General features: G+C 45.6%; 1 protein-coding gene across 3 annotated transcripts in view; it reads right to left on the bottom strand.

Moving 5' to 3' along the window:
* Positions 1 to 26,075, bottom strand: part of GLRA3 (glycine receptor alpha 3) — a 78,678-nt gene that overhangs the window by 31,909 nt on the left and 20,694 nt on the right. For all 3 annotated transcript variants that reach the window (XM_077934181.1, XM_028744431.2, XM_077934182.1), the window contains exons 2-3: positions 25,940 to 26,067; positions 16,115 to 16,182 (exon numbers count right to left, since the gene is read on the bottom strand). In XM_077934181.1, coding sequence (XP_077790307.1) covers positions 16,115 to 16,182; positions 25,940 to 26,067 — 196 coding nt within the window. The remainder of the gene's footprint in view (positions 1 to 16,114; positions 16,183 to 25,939; positions 26,068 to 26,075) is intronic.

Consider the following 26,075-nt stretch of genomic DNA (forward strand, 5'->3'; position numbering starts at 1 on the left):
CAGCCGCGTTTCCTCAAACTGCAGACTCTTACAGTGGGTCCCTCCCAGGAATCGCACGCTCTGTGCCACAAGGTTAGCTTACCAGAGGAGGGAGCTGACAACCTCTTCTCTGCTGTACTTTGATGCAAATGTAGCGGATCGAAATAGGGCAGCATTGTAGGAGTCAGGTGCAGAGCTGAGCTGAAACAGTGTCTTTGGTTTTGTTTTCAGTTTCATTACAGTGGTACCTCGGGTTACATACACTTCAGGTTACATATGCTTCAGCTTAAAGGCTCCGCTAACCCAGAAATAGTACTTTGGGTTAAGAATTTTGCTTCAGGATGAGAACAGAAATCGTGCTCCAGTGGCACGGCAGCAGCAGGAGGCCCCATTAGCTAAAGTGGTGCTTCAGGTTAAGAACAGTTTCAGGTTAAGCATGGACCTCCGGAACGAATTAAGTACTTAACCCGAGGTACCACTGTATTGCCAAAAAGCACTTCCATTTTTCAGTGCATTTTCCATGGCTTCCTGAAATTTCATTTATTTTTCAGTTAAACTCTGCACATTAAACCTCAGACACAGCTGTAAAACCCCTCAAAGGATGTTTGTTTAAGACTCTGTGGTAGTGTTCAGGCCCTGAGCTAGCTCAGGGATGGATGAATCAGCTTGTTTCCTTACTGTGCTCACTCATAATTCTGTTCCACCCTGTTTCCACATTAATCTGTGATCTGCATGCATATTTGCATAGTATTTCAAAGACACATTTCTTCTCCAGATAAGCATTTCATTTCTAAAGCTAGGATTTCTCAAAATATATATTTTGAAATGCACTTTAAAAAAGAAGACAAGAAACGTGTCGCCGCAGAGCAAATCTGATAGACAGCTATGTTCTGATCGACAGATTACTCCAAGAGGTGCAGACCAGGTCAGTTCATATCAGGATTCACCAGAATAGAATTCCTCCTGAATCCTTTGCTCATCGTGCATAGCTCAGGTGAGCTCCAGAGCTTTTGGAGCAAATGAACTGTGCAGACAGGCATGTTGGAAGCTCTCAGACAGAACAGAAATGCTGTGACAACTAATCCCTAATCTTGTGTAACCAAGCCCAAGGAAGCTCCTCACCCAAAATTGCTCTTGTAACTCTTCTTTGCTATGTAGGGCTGCCAAATCTTTAATCAGCTCCTACTACTTTGTTTATAAAGCAACATCATCTGCAGGCAGGTGATAATATTTATCTCCATGCTGTGAAAAAGCAGCTTCACTTATTGATTTTTTTCGGAGTAGCTCAAACTGCTGGTCACTGTTTAGCTTTGATCTGGTCAATTGGCAATGCTGGGAGGGTTGTTTTTTTTTTGGGGGGGGGGTCTTTTCTGCTTCTTTGCCCACCAGCCATTTAACCAACTCTACAGCTGCCACCATACAATGCTCAGAAGGTGATGGAATGGGAAATAAGGTAAGAGCAGAACAAAAAGAATTTTGTCTCACTCATATAAATAGTAGGTACGCAGTCATCAATACCTTTTTAGATTATCTTGAATCTTTGCTGTCTACAGAATTAACGATTGGAGAAACAAGTCTCTTTTCAGATGGTGAAAGAATTTATTTGACAGACAGGCTCAATAATGAACCATGTACCTAAAGGTGTGATTACTGACTGTGACAGCAGGCGTATGGATTTTTAAAAATGTAATCCCTGTGTTTATCATCAGTGCTACTGCAAACCAGGCACCAGGGAAGTGAACTGTGGCAAACAATTTGCTAAAGGCCTGCTTGGTAAAACACGCAGACTTTTTGCTGTTTTCTACATACCATCAGTAAGCTACCCCAAAAAATAAAAAATAAAATAAATGACGTGGGAGCCTGATCCTATGCATATTTACTGACTGTGTTCAGTGGGCAAAGAACAACAGCGCTGGAGTATGATGTTGTTGTATCCTTTGTGTTTCTCTTGACTCATCTAACACTTTACAGATAGAATTCAAAAGTGACTAAAACTATGGAATGCACTTGCTGATACATTGTAAATGGTTCTAAAGATAAAGGGACCCCTGACTATTAGGTCCAGTGGCGGCCGACTCTGGGGTTACGTTGCTCATCTCGCTTTACTGGCCGATGGAGCCGGCGTACAGCTTCCGGGTCATGTGGCCAGCATGACTAAACTGCTTCTGGTGAACCAGAGCAGCGCATGGAAACGGCGTTTACCTTCCCGCCAGAGCGGTACCTATTTATCTACTTGCACTTTGATGTGCTTTCGAACTGCTAGGTTGGCAGGAGCAGGGACCAAGCAACAGGAGCTCACCCCGTCATGGGGATTCAAACTGCCAACCTTCTGATTGGCAAGCCCTAGGCTCTGTGGTTCAACCCACATCGCCACCCACATCCCATGGTACATAAATGGTTCTACCTGTGCATAAAAAAGGAATGTAAAAGGCAAAATGATTATATGCACTTTGAAGCAGAAGAGAAGGAGCAGGTTTTTAAACATATTATTAGAAGTTTATTGTGCATAACAGCAGCAAGGGTGACATGTTGCATCCTTCAATTTAATTAAGGGTAGCAAACATGTCGCTCCACCGCAAGAGTTCCACAAGACATATCTTCATGTGTATGGTAGACCATCTTCATAGGGAGGGACACTTGGAGAGCAGAGTACAGTTGGAGGGAAAGTGCAATGATATGTTTTATAGGCTTTGTTAAGGATAATGGCACCATAGTTTCATATTCATCCTTTTCACTAAGCACCTGCAGGCAGTTTACTGATGCTCAGGAATAGCAGCCATATTGAGAGAACAAATGGCAGACCCATTCCTAAGGCTAGTATTGCATATATCTATACTCAGATTTGCGAAGAATGGCAAAGAATCTGGAGCATGGAGGAATTATATTTACATGTTATTTGTCTCAAAAGTTTTCTTAAATGCATCTTCACTTGATTTAAATCACAACAGAAGAAAACATGGGAGCGAGCTAAATGAAAGACAGAAACCTGGGTAGTAAATACGTCAATATTTACTGTATGCAGGAAACGCGGGTGGCGCTGTGGTCTAAACCACTGAGCCTCTTGGGCTTCCCGATCAGAAGGTCAGCGGTTCGAATCCCTGTGACAGGGTGAGCTCCCTTTGCTCTGTCCCAGCTCCTGCCAACCTAGCAGTTCGAAAGCATGCCAGTGCAAGCAGATAAATAGGTACCACTGTGGTGGGAAGGTAAACGGCATTTCCATGTGCTCTGATTTCTGTCACGATGTTCCGTTGCACCAGAAGTGGTTTAGTCATGCTGACCATATGATCTGGAAACCTGTCTGTGGACAAACGCCGGTTCCCTCAGCCTGAAAGCAAGATGAGCTCCGCAACCCCATAGTCGCCTTTGACTGGACTTAACTGTCCAGGGGTCCTTTACCTTTACCTTTTATTTACTGTATGCAAAATATTGTACTTCAGTTTCCACATGAGAATAACTTTATATTAGTTTCTTCTTTCATTTACCTTGGTAATCACTTCACACAAGAGTTAACACAGCAGATTCAATTTTGAGTGTGCAACAATTTCTGTTACCATCATGCAATTTATGCATATCTATACAGTTGCCCTTATTGTGTCAGATGCTTCCCTTGCTTAATTTGTGAACATACTGGTACCAGTCTAAACATAATACGTGTTAAAAACAAAAAGTAGCCAGAGGGAAATAATTTTTCCAATGTCTTCAGCATTTAGCTGTCTCTCCATGTGTGTAGGTCAATCTCAGCTTGATATATAGATGATTTTACCCTTAACTCCTGTTAGAGTTAATGGCACTTAAACTCGCAAATCCCTCTCCATCAGCATAATGCACTCTTCTAGCCTATATTCCTTTTGCAGCTGACAGTTTATTTGCAGTCTTCTTTCAGAGCCAAAAGTCACAGAACTTTACAATAATGTGAAATCTGAAATAAACACAGAAGCAAAACAACCTGCCAACTTCTTAACCATCCATAGTAGTTGCACCATTAACAGCTGCTTGATGTGCATCCCTCAGCAGGTGACAATGTTTATTTATCTACAAGGTGCAGAAAGATTTGCCTGTTGATGTCTGCCAAGCAAGTGGTGGCTGAAGGCTTTAAAAAAATTCTCCGGCTATTGTAGATACAGTACAGTACAACATTCTGTTAAATTTCTTCTCAGGACCAATGGACAACTGAAGCCTGAGACTTTCTATGAAAGTTTCCACGAAGCCTCTATAGGTAGTCTAAAAGGTGGTGTTTCTAACATTTATAGAGGTATTTTATCTTGTTTAATGGTTTCCAGCATGAGTTTAAAAGGAAGTATGATCAAACTTGGCAAGCATTATGGCAAAAGCCTCCAATTAGTGTTATGTTTGCTATCCATGATGAAAATAATGTTATGCTAGTATTTTACCCATGCGAAAGTTGCTAGGAAAAATGCTGGTCTTTCAAATATATATTGGAGAGGGTGTCGGGGTGGGGATTCTTCCACCCCTCTCTTTTTATTTTAAACTAATAAAAGTTTTTTTCTCCATCAGTTAAAAACCCCATACATTATCATTTCCTTTATGATTATGGTGCTTCAGTTCCTAAACACACAACAACAGTTGCCCTCTCAAACACTTACTTCAAAGCAGTCTCATTGACTTTCGTCTGCTCATTATGAATGATGTATGGTCTGCCACATTTTGAATGATGTATGGTCTGCCACATTTTGCCTTTTGAACATACGCAAGGCGTGTAGCCACTTTTTTACACCAGCAGCATGCAACCTGGTGTCCCCACATGATGCTGATCTACAGCCTCTATCATCTCTGACCATTGATCATAGCTGGGGTTGACAGGGGCTGGAATACAAACACATTACTGGGAGGGCATCACATTGTCCATTCATACTCTCTGTACCCTGGATTGTCAATGAAATTCAAAGCTACACACTTGATTCTAATGGATTTTTTGAGTTTTCTGGGCTAGCAGCTTTGGAGTTGGGACAGCTGAGGTTGTCACATCCAAACAATAATTGTCATTTTTGCTGTTCAGGCTAGGCACTGCTGGCAATCATCTCCCTGTGTCTGTAAGTCTATTTTCTCAGTATGAGACGCAGGGAGTGAAAGTTCCACTTGTTGAATTTTTATTTGTCACACAGCAAGGTACATGGAACCTGCCAGAAGTGAGTTAGCATGCAAGCCTAATTTCCTAGTTCTTCTTCAAACTGTGAATAATGTGTTTCCAAGGCTGACTCTCTCTATGATTATGAGATTAACAGCTTCTTTGACCTGAGTTTTCTAAGAATAAGACAACTAGACAGCCTCACACAAAAGAGCAAATCTAGTGCCAGCTTCAGCATGCAAGTCAGATCAGTCACTTCCTGTTCCTGGTCCAGTCAATGTGCCTATTAGCAGCCAGCCTTGAAATGCCTGTGAGGAAAAGCTTGGCAGGACTAAGCAAGAGACATGGTTCCTTTACACAGATAATTGGCTCCATTAAAGTCGCTTGCTGTTCGATCCCTTTCCAAGTGTCAATGAAACAGTGGCACATTTACTAGTCTCTTAGGATCTGCTGCTTATTTCAGAAGCGCTGCTGTATTCTGTTAAGCAGCTTAAGAACAACAAAGCACAATCTCTCTCTCATTTCGGGAGATCATCGCAGAACTATAGCAAGGGTCACTGGCAGGATCTAAAGAAAGACTTCCTGAAGAATGGGAGATTCCTGATGATAGGAAGCTGGCAAATACAGGGCTGACTTGTTGCCTCCTCTCCTTCTAACCCAATGTGACATGTAACAGCCGCGAAAAATGCTGAAGGGCACTCTGCAAACAATATATTGATAATGAGAAGAAGAGTCTACAATAAAATAGGCAAATAAATCATTACAGTTTCAAAACATACTGTCAGAGACTGCCTCCAGGTCCCAGCTCACAGAAGACCAACGCTAGCCAGCAGAACTGTACAAAAGTCTTTATTGAAGTTTAGTTCTCATTTTCGAGCCCTAGCGTGCGTCTCTACGTCTAGACCCTAGACCAGCGAAGCCTCGTCTGAGTCTCCGCCCCCTGTACACCAGTTTAAGACTCTAGCCTTACTCCACCTTCTTCGTTTCTCCTTCCGCCTCTGGGTCCTACTACCCCCCGGGGTGCCTTCCTTCCTGGACGCCTCGGATGCGGACCCCTCGGACTCCTCCCCCTCTCTTCGGCGGGCTTTGGGACCCGGCTCCCTCTCCGGGCTGCTCATTGCTCCACCCTCTTGTACATTTGAACTTGGCGCGCGCGCGCTGCCCCTGACCTTCCTTTTGACCGTTTCCTCGCTCTCTGATGCAGGCGTGGCTAACCCTGACTCATGTCCTTCCGCTGACGGAAAGCTGCCTGCTGCCGATGCCTGGGGCTCCTCCCCCCTACTGCTCTCCGGTGGGGAAGCTGGTCCCGATTTCCAGCTGCTGCTCTCTGAGTCCCCTCTGGCCCCTCCTTCCTGAGGTGTTCCCTCTGGCAACCCCCTAGCTCTGACCACGGGAGCCCCTTTCTGTGAATCCTCTGATTCGCTGGAGAGACTTAGAGACCTCGGACGGCTATCATCGCTGACCTCTCCCTCGGATTCCTCTCCCTCGGTCTCTAATTCCTCCCTTTCCTGTCCCTCTGCTCCTGAACCCCTGACATCCATCCCCCCTCGAAGCCCCCCCTTCCCCCCTCCCCTCCTTCCGGTGTGGGTACTGGGTGCTCCGTCGTAGCGGGGGTGCGTGCAGGATACAGTTCGTCCCCCATGTACTCGTCGACGTCGCTCTCCTCTGCTTCCATCTCTCTGTCTCCGTGCTCGAACCCCACGTCTTCCCCCAACACGTCCATGTCCGTCTCGCCCCCCTCCCCCTCTTCGGGTGGTCCCAGCCAAGGACCCCTCAGCCACTTCCTGCGCCACTGCTCCTCTTGTCGATCGTCCCACCAATAATAGTGGTCTGAGGCAGACCCCGGTGGCGAACCCACCTGGGAGCTCGTGACTGGGGCCTGTTCCTCGTCCGAGGCGAACCCCTGGAATGTGCTGGCTGAAAGAGTGGGTGTGAAGAGCCAGTCGTCGAAATACTCGGCTGGCATGGGCCTGTGTGGGAAGAGGGCATGAAACTCCTCTTTGAGCAGAGGCTCCTCCAAAGCATAGTCCGGTACCCAGCTGTTGGCACTGGCCGGGGTACCCTCTCTGGCTAGGAGATATTCTACTCCCTCTTCCCCCCATCTCGAGTCTAAAATCTCTGTGACCTCGTTGATGTGCCCCCTCCTTGGCGACCCCCCCTTTCTGGGCCCTTCTCTGAGCGGGTCTGGTGCTGTGTCTGGCTCCTGAAATCTATGAGGTGCTTTGTAGGGCGTGAGCACCGATCTATGGAACACCGGATGCATTCTGGAACCCTCCGGAAGAGCCAACCGGAAGGCCACTGGATTGACCTGTGCCTGGACTTGGTAAGGTCCTAGCTGCTTATGTCCTAGCTTCTTCTTCGCTAACGATCTGGTCGGCACTGCTTGCGCTGCTAACCAGACCCAGTCTCCCACCTGTATGTCTTCCCCAACTCTTCTGTGCCTGTCGGCCTGCACTTTGTATGCGTGCTTTGCTAGTTCTAACTGCCTCCTGAGTTGTTCGTGGACTTCCTGCAACTCCGACGCTAAGGCTTCCGCTGCCTGTGGCTCCCCCTCCCCCACTCTCTCTAAACTCGGGAAGGTTCTGGGATGCCTCCCGTTGTTGGCGAAGAACGGCGTCACCCCCGTCGACACGTGCTTCGTATTGTTGTAAGCGAACTCGGCGAGTGGCAGGTAGTCCACCCATGTCGTGGGCTGCTGATTGGCGTAGCATCTCAGGTACTGCTGCATGATGGCGTTGACCCTCTCTGCTTGCCCGTTGGTCTGTGGGTGTCTCGCCGACGCCAAATTGACTTTGACGTTCAGGATGCCCATCAGCTTCTGCCAGAAGTTCGAGATGAACTGTCGCCCCCGGTCGGAGAGAATAGACCGTGGCAGACCGTGGACTTTGAACACGTGGTCTATGAACAGTTTGGCGGTCTGCTCTGCCGTGGCTACCTTCGCACACGGAATGAAGTGTGCCATTTTAGTAAACATGTCCACCACCACTAGCACTGCTGTCTTTCCCCTCGAGCTGGGCAGATCCGTGTCGAAGTCCAGGGCCACCCTCTCCCACGGTTCAGACGGTGTCTGCAGCGGTTCCAGCAGTCCCGCCGGCGGTTTGTGAACTGACTTGGCCCTTTGGCAGGTGTCACATCTCGAGACGTAATCCGCTACTTCCCCCCGCATCTTGGGCCACCAAAAGTCTCTGGCTACTAGTTCGACCGTCTTTTCTTTGCCAAAGTGCCCAGCGGTGGGAGCGTCGTGTAGCTGCTGCAGTACCCTTGCGCGGAGGTCGTCTCCCGGCACGTAGAGTGCTCCCTTGTGGAGGAGCAACCCATCGCGTATCTGGAACTCGTCGGCCTTCGCTGTGCCCCTGTGCACCTCCTCCATCTTGGCCTGTGCGAAGGGGTCTTCCCGCAGCGCGCGACGTACGGCGTCCAGGTCCATGGTTGCCGACGCGCATGCCCACGCTTCCGGTGCGAAAATGTGCTTGGCCGCCGACGGTGCCGCCTCCTCAAGGTATTGCGGCTTTCTGGACAATGCATCCGCCATCACGTTGTTGTCGCCTGGAATGTACTCTATCTTGAAGTCGAAGTCCGCGAAGAACTCTGCCCATCTAATGTGTCTCTGGTTGAGGAACCTAGCCGTGCGCCAGTACTCCAGATTCTTGTGGTCCGTGTGGACCTGCACTGTGTGTCTGGCTCCGATGAGGAAGTGCCGCCATGCCTTGAATGCTGCATGGATGGCTAGCAACTCCCTGTCCCAGATAGTATAATTCTGCTCCGACTTGCTGAGCTTCCTCGAGTAGAAGGCGCACGGCCTCCAGTCCCCCTGCTGGTCTTGCTGCAACAGGACAGCTCCCACGGCTCTGTCTGAGGCGTCTGTCTCCACCCTCATGGGTCTGCTGGGATTCACATGCAGCAGCTGCTCTTCGGACGCGAAGAGACGCTTGAGTTTCTGAAAGGACTGCTCCGCTTGCTCCGTCCAGATGAATTTCTTCTTCTTGGAGCTGAGCGTGTCGGTGATGGCCGCTGTCTGCATGGCAAATCCCTTGATGAACTTGCGGTAAAAGTTGGCAAAGCCGACAAACCGCTGGACTTCCTTCCGATTGCGTGGGCTTTTCCAGTCCAAAACTGTGCGAACCTTGGCGCTGTCCATGGCGAGCCCCTTGTCCGACAACTTGTAGCCCAGGAAGTCCACCTCCGTCACGTCGAACTGGCACTTCTCCAGCTTGGCGTACAGCCTGTGCTCCTTCAGTCTCTGCAGAACTTCCCTGACATCCCTCTCGTGCGCCTCTCGCGATTCTGAAAAAATCAGGATGTCGTCCAGGAAGCATACGCACTTCTTGTAAAGGAGCCCCGCCAGCACATGATGCATAAAGGCTTGGAAACAGTGAGAGCCATTTTGTAATCCGAAGGGCATAACTCTGTATTCGTAGGTGCCCAATGGCGTGAACATGGCCGTCTTCCACTCGTCGCCTTCGCGCATGCGAATCAGGTTGTACGCCCCACGTAGATCCAACTTGGTGAAAAAGCGTCCTTTCCGCACCGTCGCGAGCAGGTCGTCTATCTTGGGCATGGGGAAGGCTGAGGGCTTGGTTTTCGAGTTTAAAATTCGATAGTCCACCACCAGCCTCCTTTGGGGCGTGTCCCGCTTCTTCACAAAGAATACTGGACTGCCTCCCACCGCTTTTGACTCCCGGATGAACCCACGCTTCAAATTGTGATCTATGAACTCCCTGAGTTCCTGCAGTTCATCCTCAGACATGGAGTACAGTTTCCCAGTTGGCAGCGTCGCCCCCGGCAGGAGGTCAATCTTGCAGTCATAGGGTCTGTGAGGAGGTAGCTTGTCCGCCTCCTTCTCGCAGAATACCTCCAAAAACTCCGCATACTTGAGGGGTACTGCTTGCAGCGTGCCCACCTGTAACTGCGGGTCTTCCTCTTCCCCTTCTGGGCTGGGTATAATGCAGTGTTCCGCACAGTAGGAGGAGCCAAAAGTCAGTTGGCGCTGGTACCAAGCCAATGCTGGGCTGTGCCTGTGCAGCCAACTCATGCCTAATACTACAGGCGTGTCCGACAGTTGGGTGACATTGAAGCTGATGACCTCCCGGTGATTCCCAATTTGCATCACCATCGGCGGCGTCTGCTGCACCACCTGCCCCCCTAGCAGTTCCCTGCCATCCACCGTGACAACCTTCAGGGGCAGCGTGGCTGGCAGTAATGCTACGTTGTGTTGTTGAATGAATTCCAGTCCTATAAAGTCTGCATTACTGCCAGAGTCAATTGTAATAGGCACTTCTAAGGTGAGTCCATTGGGCAGCTGGAGCGATGTGGTGAGCTGCACCACTGGTTTGGGCGGGAGGGGGTCTGTGGGCTGCAAAATCTCTGGGGACTTACTCACTGACTCGTCTGGCTGGGCCCCAGTGCCTCCGTTTCCAGCCAGACTCCGTCGCTTCCCTGCTGTGGTTCTCTCTGCTGAGTTGTTTCCATTACTGTCACTGAAGCTGCAGTGTGCTTGTGGAGCCTCTGGGGACACTCTTTCGCCATGTGCTGTCCACTATCACATATATAGCACTTCCTGTTCCCTCTAGGCAGCTTCGGTTTTACTGCTCCCGGTGTTAAGGCTCTGGTAGCTGAGTGAGCCCTAGCACCGCCAATCTCCATCTGCTCTTCGCCCCCTCCCTGTGGAGGCGTGGACTGCGCACGCACTGCATCTCTGGGCAAGAGGGGGGGCACTCTCGCTGGTGTGCGTCCCCAACGCCCTTCTTCTTTGCTCCATGGGCGTTCTTCCTGCCTCACCCCAATCGATAGCGCTCTTTCAACCACTTGCTGAGTGGTTGTGGGTCTCTCTCCCCGTGCCATCTCATCCTTGATCTGTGGGCTCAATCCCTCCAAAAAAAGGTCTCTAACTGGCGGAGAATCCTTATCCCAATTCAGCGCGTTGACCAATGCAAAAAACCGGGAATGATACTGCCTTACGCTGGCTTTCCCTTGTCTTAGCCCAAATATGTCTTTCCGGGCAATGTCAATGTCTATGTTTGATAAGAAACAGGAGTCCATTGCCTTAATGAATGCATTTGCGCTTTGGAGCGCTGGATCCTTATCCCTCCACAGATTGCGCAGCCATGCTTTCGCGTCCCCATGCAAATGGGACAAGATAAACCCCACTTTCTCTTGCTCATCTCTAAAGTCTCTATCCAACAGCTGCAGCGCAAACAGCACGTCTGCTCGGAAATTGGGGTACTGCTGCAAATTCCCATCAAAATGAGATACAATGCTGCCTCCTCTCTTCCCCAACCCAATCCCCTCGGATCTGGGTCCCGGTAGCCCCTGCTTCACAAGCCCTTCCAACCTGGCTTGAAGATCTCTGCAGGCAGCCGCCGCTTCTTCTTCTCTCTTCCTGGATGCGATTATTTCAGCGCTGAGCTGTGTCACCGCTTCTTGCAGGGAAGCTATTTTCTGTTCTGTAGTCATCTCGCCTGACTTTTGTGAGCTCGCAAGGCACCAGTCTTCTGCCCTCCCTGCCTCGCTCCCGTAGCGATGCTTGAGGCGAAGAAAACCGATGAAAATGTGTGACGAGGCTTACTGTCAGAGACTGCCTCCAGGTCCCAGCTCACAGAAGACCAACGCTAGCCAGCAGAACTGTACAAAAGTCTTTATTGAAGTTTAGTTCTCATTTTCGAGCCCTAGCGTGCGTCTCTACGTCTAGACCCTAGACCAGCGAAGCCTCGTCTGAGTCTCCGCCCCCTGTACACCAGTTTAAGACTCTAGCCTTACTCCACCTTCTTCGTTTCTCCTTCCGCCTCTGGGTCCTACTACCCCCCGGGGTGCCTTCCTTCCTGGACGCCTCGGATGCGGACCCCTCGGACTCCTCCCCCTCTCTTCGGCGGGCTTTGGGACCCGGCTCCCTCTCCGGGCTGCTCATTGCTCCACCCTCTTGTACATTTGAACTTGGCGCGCGCGCGCTGCCCCTGACCTTCCTTTTGACCGTTTCCTCGCTCTCTGATGCAGGCGTGGCTAACCCTGACTCATGTCCTTCTGCTGACGGAAAGCTGCCTGCTGCCGATGCCTGGGGCTCCTCCCCCCTACTGCTCTCCGGTGGGGAAGCTGGTCCCGATTTCCAGCTGCTGCTCTCTGAGTCCCCTCTGGCCCCTCCTTCCTGAGGTGTTCCCTCTGGCAACCCCCTAGCTCTGACCACGGGAGCCCCTTTCTGTGAATCCTCTGATTCGCTGGAGAGACTTAGAGACCTCGGACGGCTATCATCGCTGACCTCTCCCTCGGATTCCTCTCCCTCGGTCTCTAATTCCTCCCTTTCCTGTCCCTCTGCTCCTGAACCCCTGACACATACATCCCAGCAAGACGCACAAAGAACAATATAGCACAAACATTATTATTGTATATATGTCTCTCTCATATCTGTCTCTACAGCCACAGCAGGTGTTGCAGCCTTCTAACAGTATGACTTCACCCCCAAAGGTGCATTCCTCCATAGTATCCTGGGACAGATGGATGCCAGACCCAAGAATTCTCTAAGAAGCTGATGTAAGATCTTGTTTGAAAGAACTTCCTAAGATGGTAACACCTTAAAAGCATTTTTAAACTTAAGGCCCTGATTGAAGTTTTCACAAATGGGTGGGGAGACTTCAGGAATGGTTAACTCTCCAAAATAACTTGATTCCCGGAGGGCAAACCCACTGAAGGGGTTTAAAATTATAGGTAGGTGATAATTTTGGGCTACCTGGACATTCCTTGAAATCCTCTATGTGCAGTTTGGCCATTAGGTAAGCATGGTGATGTGGCAAGTGTGTGGTTACATAGAATGGGGCCCTTGCATTTGATCCCCCCCCCCTTTCTTTTTTGTACAGTGTTCTAAACTGCCTAGTTCATGGGTAGGAAAATTGTGTTCCTACAGGGACCTGTTAGACCTGCAACTCCCATTGTCCCTGATCTCTGGCCATGCTGGCTGGGGCTGATGGGACCTGATGAGTCCAAAAATGTCACCCAATGGCCATAGGCTAGCCACCTTCTGCTCTCATTCATTAGTACTCCTTGCTGGTGACAGGCAAACAGTGCTATCAGGCTACAATTCAGGATGCTTCTGTAACCCCTCCCCACAAGCAAGGGGGAGAAATGCAGCTGTGACCACCAGCTCTTGCATTTTTATTCCAAGTTTGACGGAAAGGAGAGACCAGCTGAAGAAGCAAAGCAGTCCCATCCTCTCTTGGAGTATGTAAAGGTATAAACTAATAGTACCATATGCAGGCGGGGGGTGGGGGGGTACTAACTTAATAAAGCTCAGCCTACTTGGATACTGTCACCATCCTAAAATTTAATTTTAAGAATTTATTTTGCATGTACATTTCCTCTTCTTCATTTGCTCCATTGCTATGTTTTCTACATTAGCTTCTAGCATTCTTTGATAAATGGGGCATGAGTTGATCTATGCTTAGAAACTATAACTGACCAAGCACATTTCTGTTGTGTTTAGGAAGTTCCCTTCACATTCAGCTTCCCTTTTTCACTTAATGTAACAGAATCAAGCATGACCCATTTGGGAAGGGCCATGTCTTGGTGGTAGAGCATCTTCTTTAAATGCAGATCACCCACCCAATCCACAGCATTTCCAGGTAGGACTAGGAGAAAGCTCTGTTTGAAACCCTGGAGGGCTACTACTGTTCACTGTAGATGATGCTGAGCTAGATGGACCAATGGTCTGAATCTTCATAAGGCAGTTTCCTATGTTTCCATTACAGTTTAAAGAGTTATAGACAGGGTATAATTCAAAAGAGGATAAAGCTCCTTCGTCATTATTAGTTGTAGAGAAGAGGGAATTTCAGTGGATGTAGCTTGCATGACACTCTCCTTGAAGATCTCTAACTTTTTAAAAGCAAACATCACACACACACACCTTGTTTTGAATTTACTCGGCTGTTGGTTGTTTTCTTATGACCAAACCAGGGAAATAACAGATTTTGGTCTACATATTAATTAGGGGGGGGGGTCAAAGAGTAAGCTACATAAAAATAAAATGGACTTTAACAGTATTTCTTCGATTCCTGTGAAATATCATGAATGCACATTTGAGAAGGAGGTATGCATGTTAAATAACATATATAGTTCAGAATATAGAACATACACAATATCTTCATCTGCTGTGCACTTAGAACATAGTAAAATGTAGGGGAAATGTTGCACCCCTAAATTCTAAGCTTTCTTCAGAAAACTATTTAGATGGTGATTTAATTAAAACTTCTCCTTCATCCAAAATAGTAAGTGAAATGTAATAGTGGCATGGATAAAATAAAACAATATCTGAAAGGTGACCCAATTGTTCAAGAAAACAGCATCAAAATATTCCCTAGCTATATTGAAGTATCAGATGTTAACCTGTAACTAAGGTACATAACATCTCTACTTTAATTTTAAAGAGCTTTTCTTGTTTGGTACAGTGAAGTTAAAGAATATAGATGCTAAACCAAGAGAGAGGTCACAAATAGAGCTATGTGTGTTTTAAACATGCTCATATTCTCAAAATGATGGCTTTGATTCTGACAGAATTTGACAATTGCTGACCGCAAGAAAGTCCTCCTTTGCGCTGCATCAATGCATAATTTAGAAGTGAACTATTACAGAGCCCTGGCATTCCTCTACATTCAGAGCAGCAGTTTACTAGGGAGTTCTGAAAACGATGTACTATGAGCAGTGAAAAATAAAAAAAAACCCTATGCAATAATTTATAATTGACTGCAGCCAAGGCCCTAGAGATGAATATGTATTGCATGTACCCACCTAATTGCAGCTTTCATTTTAGATGAGTGAGTTTCTGACTCTTATCATGGAATGAAAAGATCTCAGTGTGTGTGAGGAGGGTCTGCCAAAGACTGATAAACTATGGAGTCAAACTATGGAGTCAGTATGATCAGGATACAACACTTCTGTATATATCTGTGCATCTTCCTCTCTTCTCTAGGACCTTCCTCACTTTGTCCACAATATAGTTCCACTCAGTTGCTCCAGTCCAGTGGTACCTTGTTCTGATAGGATTCTTATGCAACGACTTATCCATTCACTTCAATGTAAAGAGCAGCTCTGCACATGTAGAGCTATCATTTCCATTCAAATAAGTGTGAATGTTCTCATATAATTTATCATAATGTGCAAATATGATAAATTAGGATTGAAAGATGAAATGCATTGAATTTCTCCTTCACATTCACCCTTCTTTGAATTTTGCAATGCAATTCTCCAAAAATGTTTATAAAAATGTACATAAAAACAAATACAATAGTGGAAGTAACACAAAAAATGCATTATATTAGCAGAAATTGGTTGCAAAAATGTATGTGTTAGTCAAAACTACATACAAAATGTGTTTATTAAGAGAAATCCACTCTGAATTTTCGTGAGGATTTGGTTTTTTGTTTTGTAAATTGCTGCAGAAACACTGAGAACTGAATTTAAGATTGGCAAAATGAGACACCTGAAATTGGCAGATCCTTCCATCCCTAGCAGTAAGCTGAAGGAAAATTAAATAAGGGCAGAGTAAAAAACAAGGGATGAAAAGAACACCAGGTCACATAATAGACAGAAAAGAACTAAAAGATCATGCATTTAAAATAAACAAACCCAGATAGGTTTGTTTCCTTCAAAGGCATTCAGCAGCCAATTCAATCCTTGGCATTTAGAAGTTAGATTTTAATACAAAGTTCTGGAATTTTAATACAAATTTTCTTGAATGTCTGACATGAGGAATAATCCTTCATACTTGGCAAAGGGATGCAGACATGAAGCTGCCCTTTTCAGTGAAAGGAATGGAGATGCTTATGCAGGAACTCTGCAACTACATGGAAGCATATGCCCTGCTCAGCACTCAAGGGATTAACCACAAATGAGTGTGTTTCATTTTAGAAGGCTCCACCTGCCATATAAGGTCACTGATCAGGACTGCATGCAAGTATATCCAAAGGTAAGTGCTAGTAAGATCTGCGGGACTTACTTCCAGATTAGTGTGCGCGGGATTGCAGTCTAAATAATTTGAAATATAGTTGTTTGTGATAAAGAACATCTTACCATGGTTGTTTCTGCAATGGATCCAAAACTGTTTATGAAGATGTTGCATGTCACATTTACCGGAGGCCCTGTAAATGAAATCAAAACATGCAGAAATTACTGCCCACACTAAACAAACAAGCCAAAACCTGTGGCTGCTAAACCAGGGATGGCAAACCTTTTTTTAGCCCAAGGTCCACATTCTCTTCTGGACAACCTTTTGGGGGACCACATGCCATGGTGAAAGGAGACGGAGCAATGAAGGTGATGCTTCTCTTTGCACATACGCTAGTTTCTACACACCCACCCACTCTGCCCTCCATCCAAGCAAGAAAGAGACATTGTCAGGAGAAGGCAAAGCGGGGTGGGGTGGGGTGGGGTGGGGTGGGGTAAGGATCATTACTTGAGAGAATGTGTGGCCTCTGAGGGGCAGGCTTGGAGGGCAGAATTTGGCCCTATGCATGAGCTAAGAGAAATGGAGGCAGCACTGCAGCCCTCAGACCACCTTTCATAGATCCTTTTCTTTGAGTACCTTTCCATTTCTATGTGCATTTTAAAGGGTTTCCCCTTAAAACTCCACAGACAAATGGGATAGGATGGGCTTACTTCCATTCCCTTGCAGAACTGGAGTGGAGATTTTTCCACAACGTCTTTTTTCTGTAATCCACAATAGGCTGCCATCCAGAGACCTTGAAAGCCTACGCAAAGTTCATCTGAAGGCCAGATGTTTGGAGAAAAGGCACGTGGGTGAGTAGATGCAGAAAGTCCCAGGTTCGGTCACTGGTATCTCTGAGAAGCTGAAAAGGGCCCCTGAATGGAGCTCAAGGACAGCCGCTGTCAGTATGGGCAAGAATGAACTAGTTGAGCCAACAGTCTGACTTAACAGCAGGACTGGGACCATGTTGGGCTGACAGAATCACAGAATTGTAGATTTGGAAGGAGTCCAAAGGGTCATGTTGTGCAACGCTTGGATCACAATAGAGATTTAACTCTATCCCTGTGCATTAGAGTTTCCCCAAATACACTCATGTAGCAGATACTAGCAACCACACTTTCCCTCCTAGAATTCATATCAGCTTTGGGAAATTTTTGGGCAGGACAGGGGGAGAGTAATATTAATCTGGCTCCCAAAATCCTTGGTTCTGCTTACATACATTTAACACTGGGCATGCATGGTGGTGTCACAATCTTTGTCCTGTTGGTTTTCAAGCATCTCATTCCGCTGCCCCCCCCAATTTGTGAGTGGGAAGAAGAAAAGGCTGTTGCCAGAAGGAAGGTGATTAAATGCTCTAATGCACGCATGGAATGCCATTATTCCAACACCTATTGCACAATTGCACAAATTTAATTTAAACTGGATGCTAAAATCGTTTACCTTTGGAGGAGAAAAAGCAATCCAGCTGGTGCTACCAGTTGGTAGCTGATCAGAACGATCAGCTAAGTGCCTGCTATGAGACCTATAATAATGGGCAGTATGCTTGTCACTTTCAGTGGAACAATGTACACTGCAGCCTTTCAGTGCAATGACTGAAAGTGACACTGTTTCAACAGATCTATTCCTTTAAGTTAAATCAAATCACATTTTACCGCCCTGACAAGTTAGACAGGGTTGTCAAGTAGAAGAAAAGGGACACACTCCCTCAGGTATCTGTCAGAGGCAGTCTAGACATGTTTCCTGCCTCAACACCCAACATTTGCAGAGGTCCAAAAACACACACACAAAAACCCCACACCCCATTCTGAACACTGGTTGTGTAGCCCTTTGTTTCACGTGCATTTGAATGTATATCACTGGATTTTTCTATTATTTGCTGGGAGATCCACTAGTGAGGATGGGGAACCAGGCGTTGTTGGACTCTGGTGACCACAGAGGGGTGCCTAGCAACTTTACTGTGTTCCTTTTGCTATGTGCTGAAGATGCACCTCTTTACCACAGCCTTTGACAGCTAAGGTATTTGCTGAATTTGTACTCTTTTGTTCCATTGGGATTGGTTTGATAGTTGTAATGGTTTTAGTTGTTTCTATCCTTGTGCACTCCGTTGTTCTATCCTGCTCTGGGACCTTGCAGCAAAGCGTGGGCATGAAATCTTCTAACTAAATAAATAAATGAGAGCCAGCCAGCATGGTCAATGGCCAACAGATAACTGGGCACTGGATCGCTAGAGGTTTTCCATTCCCGAACTAGGAGAACTGTATGTAAATTGCTTTGAGTCCAGTGATTTTTTTTCTGGGGGTACTCAAGTCTACACAGTACTGACACCTTCTCCCCCTCCCCCAATGTTAAAAGTGTAGCACTTACTGTAACAACTTCATGGTGAGTACCAGCACCTTTTTCCTTTTAAAAAAGGACTGTTTGAGCCATTTCTGTTAGTAAAGTGATTAATTATTATTACTAATGATAAACACCCGTGGTTCTGCTCACAGACATGCGCTTCCTTCATGTGGGTACTGTGAGGATGAAATGCCCCTCAAACCCAACACTCGGGAGTGCATTCACACTGCACTGCTGAAGAGATGGAGCAGTTCAGAATTGTTGCATAAAGGGATTAAATTTTGGAATAACAATCATTCAATCAGTGCTTGTTATGTCTGAAATGCAGCTTTTGTATGGCTGATGTAAGAAATAATGGATTATTCTTCTGACAGGAAAAGTGCTTTTTGCAGAAGTAATGATCTCCTTTAAAAAAAAATTCTTATTAAATATTTTTTTGGTTTACAAAAGTACATGCCATGGCTCTTTTTTCAGATTGTGCAGTCGTTCTTAAAAATCAGTTACATTTGTTGTGAGACATTAGTGTTGAGTACAGTATAAGGTTGGGGAAGAAGAGGGGGGAAGGGGAGGGGTGGGGTGGTGAGGCTTATATTCTTTTGTATAGTGTACGTATGTGATCTCCTTTAAAAAAAAATCAAATAAGGTGTCTTTTGAGACTCATTACTACCGGTACTTGATTAATGGCACTGTAGTTGGTGTAGCCTCCTCTCTTTTATATATATGGTAACAGGCCAGTTTTGTTGTAAAGGTAAAGGTAAAAGGACCCCTGAGCATTAGGTCCAGTCATGGCCGACTCTGGGTTGCGGCACTCATCTCGCTTTATTGGCCGAGGGAGCCGGCGTACAGCTTCCGGGTCATGTGGCTAGCATGACTAAGCCGCTTCTGGCAAACCAGAGCAGCGCACGGAAACGCCGTTTACCTTCCCGCCGGAGCGGTACCTATTTATCTACTTGCACTTTGAGGTGCTTTCGAACTGCTAGGTTGGCAGGAGCAGGGACCGAGCAACGGGAGCTCACCCCGTCACGGGGATTCGAACCGCGACCTTCTGATCGGCAAGTCCTAGGCTCTGTGGTTTAACCCACAGCGCCACCCGTGTCCCTATAGTTTTGTTGTACTTTCCCTCTTCTAACATGCACTGGGTGCACTTGTGGGGCTAAAGGTGAAATTCATAAATGGGAAATATAATAATCTGTCATGTGAATGCAGCCAATGTTTCTCTCTCTCTCTCTCTCTTGCTCTGCAACATATCCAAGTTTCTGTCTGTTATTCAGGTAATAAATTTTTGGATAGTTTAACTTGAATTTTAATCACAAGGGGCAACTTGTATTAGTCTGCTGAATGTTAACCTAGAATGTTTGAATTCCTCTCCCACCATCAGCTACCAAGTGGACTTGGATATCCCAGACTTAGATACACATCTGTAAAATTGGAATAATTATATATTATCCAAAGTAGTTATAACAAAAGGAGGATATTAGTGCATTTTATTAATTTCCATTCATATCTAATTCCAGGAAAATTAAACTAAACCTAAGGTCCTTCTTGGATAGCAATAATAATTAACATGCAAGGTAGAAAATAACCATTAAAAACCACTATGAAGAACCATAGGGTTGTGTCTGAATGAATAAAGCAATTGAATCACTGGAAGATTACAATGATGCCTTGCCACCATTTTGCTACAGGCTAAAAAACAAAAGTTTTTTGATTTATTTATAATGAGCTAGACTGTCATAAGGGATAAGCGGTTGTGTCACTGCTAATGCTTTCCTGCACAGAAGCCAGTAGTAAGAAAACAATGTGCTTGACAATCAATAATTGAAATAATAATTTGCCTGCCGGAAAGTGCTTGAAGCATCCTAGAAAGAACCTCCATACCCCCTCTCCAAAGTATGCAGTCCATGCATGGCAAAGCTGTAAAGATGTAAAGCTGATGGAATGGTGTCTATCAAGCGCCAATTATACTCTACAATAGAGTTTGCTTTTTAAATGATTTTGCATTAGGCTATGGTTTACCAGGAGGACAGAGGTGCCTGGCGTGCTCTGGTCCATGGGGTCACGAAGAGTCGGACACGACTAAACGACTAAACAACAACAAATGGTTTACCATGGCCACTTGAATGTGAGAGGTCCCAGAGAACAATTTGCACCTCCTATGCCCCTCTGTGGGTTTTTTTTAGCTAACTGAAGTGTGGCAGAGTGTGTGGAAGATTTAGGATGGATAAAAGAAACCTCAACTTCATGCAGTGCACAGTCAAACTATGCAACTTGGTCTCCAGGAGGCAGTGATGGCCACTGATTTAGATGGTTTTGAAAGAGGATTAGACAAATTCATGGAGGAGAGAGAGAGCTATCAATGGCTACAAGCCATGATGGCTATGCGCCACCTCCACAGTTGGAGGCAGCAATGCTTCTGAATACCAGTTGCTGGAAACCACAGGAGGGCAGAGTGCTCTTGTGCTCCTGTTTGCCCTCCTCGTTTCCCACATTGTTGGCTGCTGTGAGGATAATATGCTGGACCAGATGGGCCATTGGCTGTTCTTAGCTCATTATGAGTCTTTCAAACCAGTAATCACAGCTAAGGTCTCTCCACCTTAACCATGACCTATAGCCAAGGTTTGTTCCATGCTTACAGTTTGTAAGCATACAGTTTGTAAGGAGGAAGAAGAGTAGAAGAAGAGGAGTTTGGATTTGATATCCTGCTTTATCACTACCCGAAGGAGTCTCAAAGCGGCTAACAATCTCCTTTCCCTTCCTCCCCCACAACAAACACTCTGTGAGGTGAGTGGGGCTGAGAGACTTCAGAGAAGTGTGACTAGCCCAAGGTCACCCAGCAGCTGCATGTGAAGGAGCGGAGATGCGAACCCGGTTCCCCAGATTACGAGTCTACCGCTCTTAACCACTACACCACACTGGTACACCACACAGGAGAGACCTTAACTGCAACCCCAAGTTCAAATTACATCGTAATCCAAATTTTGGCATAGCTGATGCACCATACTGAGCTAAAAAGCCCAGGGAGGAGAAGGAATGTGCAATTCTGCCAATTTTGGTTTCTATCGGGCCTCATCCACGCTCTTTCTTTTCCTGTGCCTAGAAAGCAGAGATCGGAGCAGTTTTCTGCTAGTCCTGTGCTTTTCTAGGCATGGTTCCAAGCGGTTTTGCCTTCGCCCCACCACTTTTCCCCAGAAAACCCACTCTTTAGCCCTAAGTATGTGGATCGAGAACTCCCAGAAGTGCAAGCTGGATTTAGAAGAGGCAGAGGAACCAGAGACCAAATTGCAAACATGCGCTGGATTATGGAGAAAGCTAGAGAGTTCCAGAAAGACATCTACTTCTGCTTCATTGACTATGCAAAAGCCTTTGACTGTGTCGACCACAGCAAACTATGGCAAGTTCTTAAAGAAATGGAAGTGCCTGATCACCTCATCTGTCTCCTGAGAAATCTCTATGTGGGACACGAAGCTACAGTTAGAACTGGATATAGAACAACTGATTGGTTCAAAATTGGGAAAGGAGTACGACAAGGCTGTATTTTGTCTCCCTGCTTATTTGATTTATATGCAGAATACATCATGCGAAAGGCTGGGCTGGATGAATCCCAAGCTGGAATTAAGATTGCTGGAAGAAATATCAACAACCTCAGATATGCAGATGACACAACCTTGATGGCAGAAAGTGAGGAGGAATTAAAGAACCTTTTAATGAGGGTGAAAGAGGAGAGTGCAAAATATGGTCTGAAGCTCAACATCAAAAAAACGAAGATCATGGCTACTGGTCCCATCACCTCCTGGCAAATAGAAGGGGAAGAAATGGAGGCAGTGAGAGATTTTACTTTCTTGGGCTCCATGATCACTGCAGATGGTGACAGCAGCCACGAAATTAAAAGACGCCTGCTTCTTGGGAGAAGGGCAATGACAGGCCTAGACAGCATCTTGAGAAGTAGAGACGTCACCTTGCCAACAAAGGTCCGTATAGTTAAAGCCATGGTTTTCCCAGTAGTGATGTATGGAAGTGAGAGCTGGACCATAAAGAAGGCTGATCGCCGAAGAATTGATGCTTTTGAATTATGGTGCTGGAGAAGACTCTTGAGAGTCCCATGGACTGCAAGAAGATAAAACGCATCCATTCTTAAGGAAATCAGCCCTGAGTGCTCACTGGAAGGACAGATCGTGAAGCTGAGGCTCCAGTACTTTGGCCACCTCATGAGAAGAGAAGACTCCCTGGAGAAGACACTGATGCTGGGAAAGATGGAGGGCACAAGGAGAAGGGGGTGACAGAGGACGAGATGGTTGGATAGTGTTTTCGAGGTTACCAGCATGAGTTTGACCTAACTGCAGGAAGTAGTGGAGGACAGAGGTGCCTGGCGTGCTCTGGTCCATGGGGTCACAAAGAGTCAGACACGACTAAACGACTAAACAACAACAAAAGCCCTAAGTCAGAACCAACGGCCATCCATGGAAAAGCCAATTGCTGTTTGTTCCAATTTAGCACTAAACTGCTGGTTTTCCCACAGGGAAAGCAGTGCAGCACACAGAGATATGGATAAGCCCTTAGTTTCTCATTTTCCCCACATATGTTGTTTTCCACATTTCCACATCAGTTTGCAGATTTTCCTTATATACACTTTTTTCAATGCAGTTTCTCCTAACAGAATGCATTTTTGTATCATGCTTTCATTAATATCTGCATTTTTGTGTATCTGAAGAAGTGTGCATGCACACGAAAGCTCATACCAAGAACTAACTTAGTTGGTCTTTAAGGTGCTACTGGAAGGAATTTTTTTTGTTTTGACTATGGCAGACCAACACGGCTACCCATCTGTAACTGCATTTTTATGCACACTTTACCCTAGTATATGCATTCTTATACATGCTACTTGGCTGGAAAACAGCACTGTGGAATTTTGAACTGTGTGAAGTTCAAGGGGTGTTGTGCCTTGTTTAAGAAAGTGTGAATTAGGTAGGTTCACCTTTAAATTATAACTAAATTGAAACTCTTCCTATTCCTGGCGAGAAGCAATGTGGCTGCCTCAGGAGCCAGGACATTTGAGCATTCATGCTAAGTCATTGGCTGGCTTTAGGCGCAGAGTCCAAAATAATATGAAATTCTATTTGGCAATATTTTCTCCCACAGTATAGAAACACATACAAACCAAAAACTGGGCAAGGAGGATGCTTATCTGAACAATAAGTCTGAACCTCTCCTTGCAGGTATTCCCGCAACTGACATCTTTAAATGGCATCTCAAGATGTTCCTGTTTATCTTTGCTTTTGGAACATGAATTGTATTGTTTCTGGGCTATGATTTTACAGATATTACTTAGTGCTTTAGTATTTTAATTGTAATCTTGTGATTTTATTGATATTTTTATAGCATGATTGTTTCAGTTTTATGTTTCTCTTAAGCCACTCTGTGGCAGAAGGACATAACTTAAAAACATTAAAACTAACTACCGCTTAATAGTTCAGATTTATTTATTTTTCTTTTAAGAAAGAGAAAAGTGCCAAATTAGATTTGTGCCCCTTCTGTATTCCAGCAATTACAAAATAAAGCTTTTGATATTTAGAAAACATGTTGCCCTATTCCACAGTTGGCATGACCTCCTGGTGTCTATAATAAGCTCCACTATCCAATCTCCAAATGACCCTCCATGCCTTTAGCTTTCGACTAATGCTTTCCCCTGGAGATCTTTAAAAGATTCCAATAAAAAGTGGAAAGAGATTGGATTGCCTCCTATTATTTGCCTGAAGTCATCTTCTGTGCAGCGTAGCTAAGGTAGATTGAACTTGAAGTTTATGTGCTAATGGGAATAACTATGGTAAGTAAACGAGAACAGCTTTGGCTGCAAAGCAGTGGCAGTGGGGGAGAGAGAGTAATTAGGAAGATGATACCGCCACAACATCAGGAAAGTAATATTAGAAGTGCATATCTTATGTAACTGTGCAAGTTCACTTATATAGCAACCTTCTTTTTTCTCTCACCAAGCAAAAAACCCAAGCACACAAGGCTCAGCACATATGGAACAGCTGCCCATGGAGGCAGAATTAAATGGTTCCCTATGGCTAGGAAGCTGTTTGTGTGAAGTGGTTCGCTGAGTTGCTATGCAGATGAAGGAATTCAGGCTGCTCCTCTGCACATGTTTGGGTTTAAGGTTTCGAGGACACTGAGAACACTGATAGCTTACTATGTGGTCCAAGTCACCATGGGGAATGATTTAAATAAACCTTCCGATGGAAACCATTTTGTGTGAAAGAGAATATCTAGAAAGGGGGGGGAGCACCGTATGCAAGCAAATGGGATAAAATGGTCTAGCAACCTACATTCCCACATTATTCTGAGTTTAAACTCTGCTACTGAAGGCTCTCTCCTGCGTTTTGAATCCAGGCACCCAGCCAATCCATACACATGGGTCAGAGGGTTTCATATTTTCCTCCTACATATAATTGCATGATGCAGTCCTCCACAGGGATGGTATGCACACGGATACTGGACACGGATACTGGAATCATGTGGGCATGACAAACTGTGTGTGTCTTTCCCAATTAGGTGATTATTGTGTGTGAAAGACCCACACAATTGACTTATTCATACACATCACTATTGAATAAGATTCCAATACAAGGGCAGAGCCAGGATCAGATATGGCTGAGCTATCTGAAACCCATGTGGTGGTCTCCCTCCTTTAGGAATGGTGGGCATTGCTCTCTATTCTTACCCTGACCCAGTATTTTAGTTTGCCCACAACACCTGTGGGGCCCTGACAGCATTGTAGCATCTAAGTTTTACTTCTGACCAAATCTCTAGCACCTGATGACAAACAGAAAAATTGAATAATGTAAGTTCTCAGCACCACCCATAACAGTCCATCTTTTCAAGGGAGCATAGCAGAGTACCACTAGCCTAAGGAATCTCATATCTATTTTTTTTTTATTTCCAGCCAGTTGTAGAAATACTTTCACCTTTGTAAATTTACATAAATGTCATGCAATTTCTGTGGTTGCTTTTAAACTATGTGGGCATGTGGATGTTTAATTGCAATAGGCTGCATTTTTTCACCCCATGCCTACTCATAACTAACTGTTTTATCACTGTGCTACCTGTTATAGCTACCCGCTTGTGTGATGTTTTGGGGACTTTCTACAGGATAGGGAGGACTAGCTGGGGCAAAGTCAGAAGGTTGGCAAACTAGTTCTGCGTTCTCCCCATTTTGTGTGACAAGACTGTCACATCCAGTTTGACACTTCATAACAGGCACATTACAGAACTGTTTGGCACCAAATAGCTGCAATATTCTTTAATGTTTCTAACATAACCTTAACTACATTTAGTAATTTATATTCTGTCATCCAAAAATGTTGCAGGAATTCTCCATTCCAATTGAAACTTAGCACTGTAACATCTCTAGAAGTTTGAACCAGCAGAAGAACATGTAGTTGTTTTAAAAAAGAAAAGATTGCTGAAGTGTGAATGATCAAAACCATATTCTCAATTATGAGCCAAACATTTGTATTGCTTCTAAAACAATTCAAGCAACATTATAACCCAAATGGACACCTGGGAGATGACATTACCTTTGAAGTTCGGTCTTATTCTTGCATCGTAGCCAGACATCCTACCCATTAATTTATCCAGGAAATCTGATGGAGACATTGGCATGCTGCGTGATCTTGCACTGTCTGTTTCCTTCGTGGCCACCAAACTAAAAGC

Source organism: Podarcis muralis, chromosome 9 (genome assembly GCF_964188315.1).
Source record: "Podarcis muralis chromosome 9, rPodMur119.hap1.1, whole genome shotgun sequence".
Lineage (NCBI taxonomy): Eukaryota > Metazoa > Chordata > Lepidosauria > Squamata > Lacertidae > Podarcis > Podarcis muralis.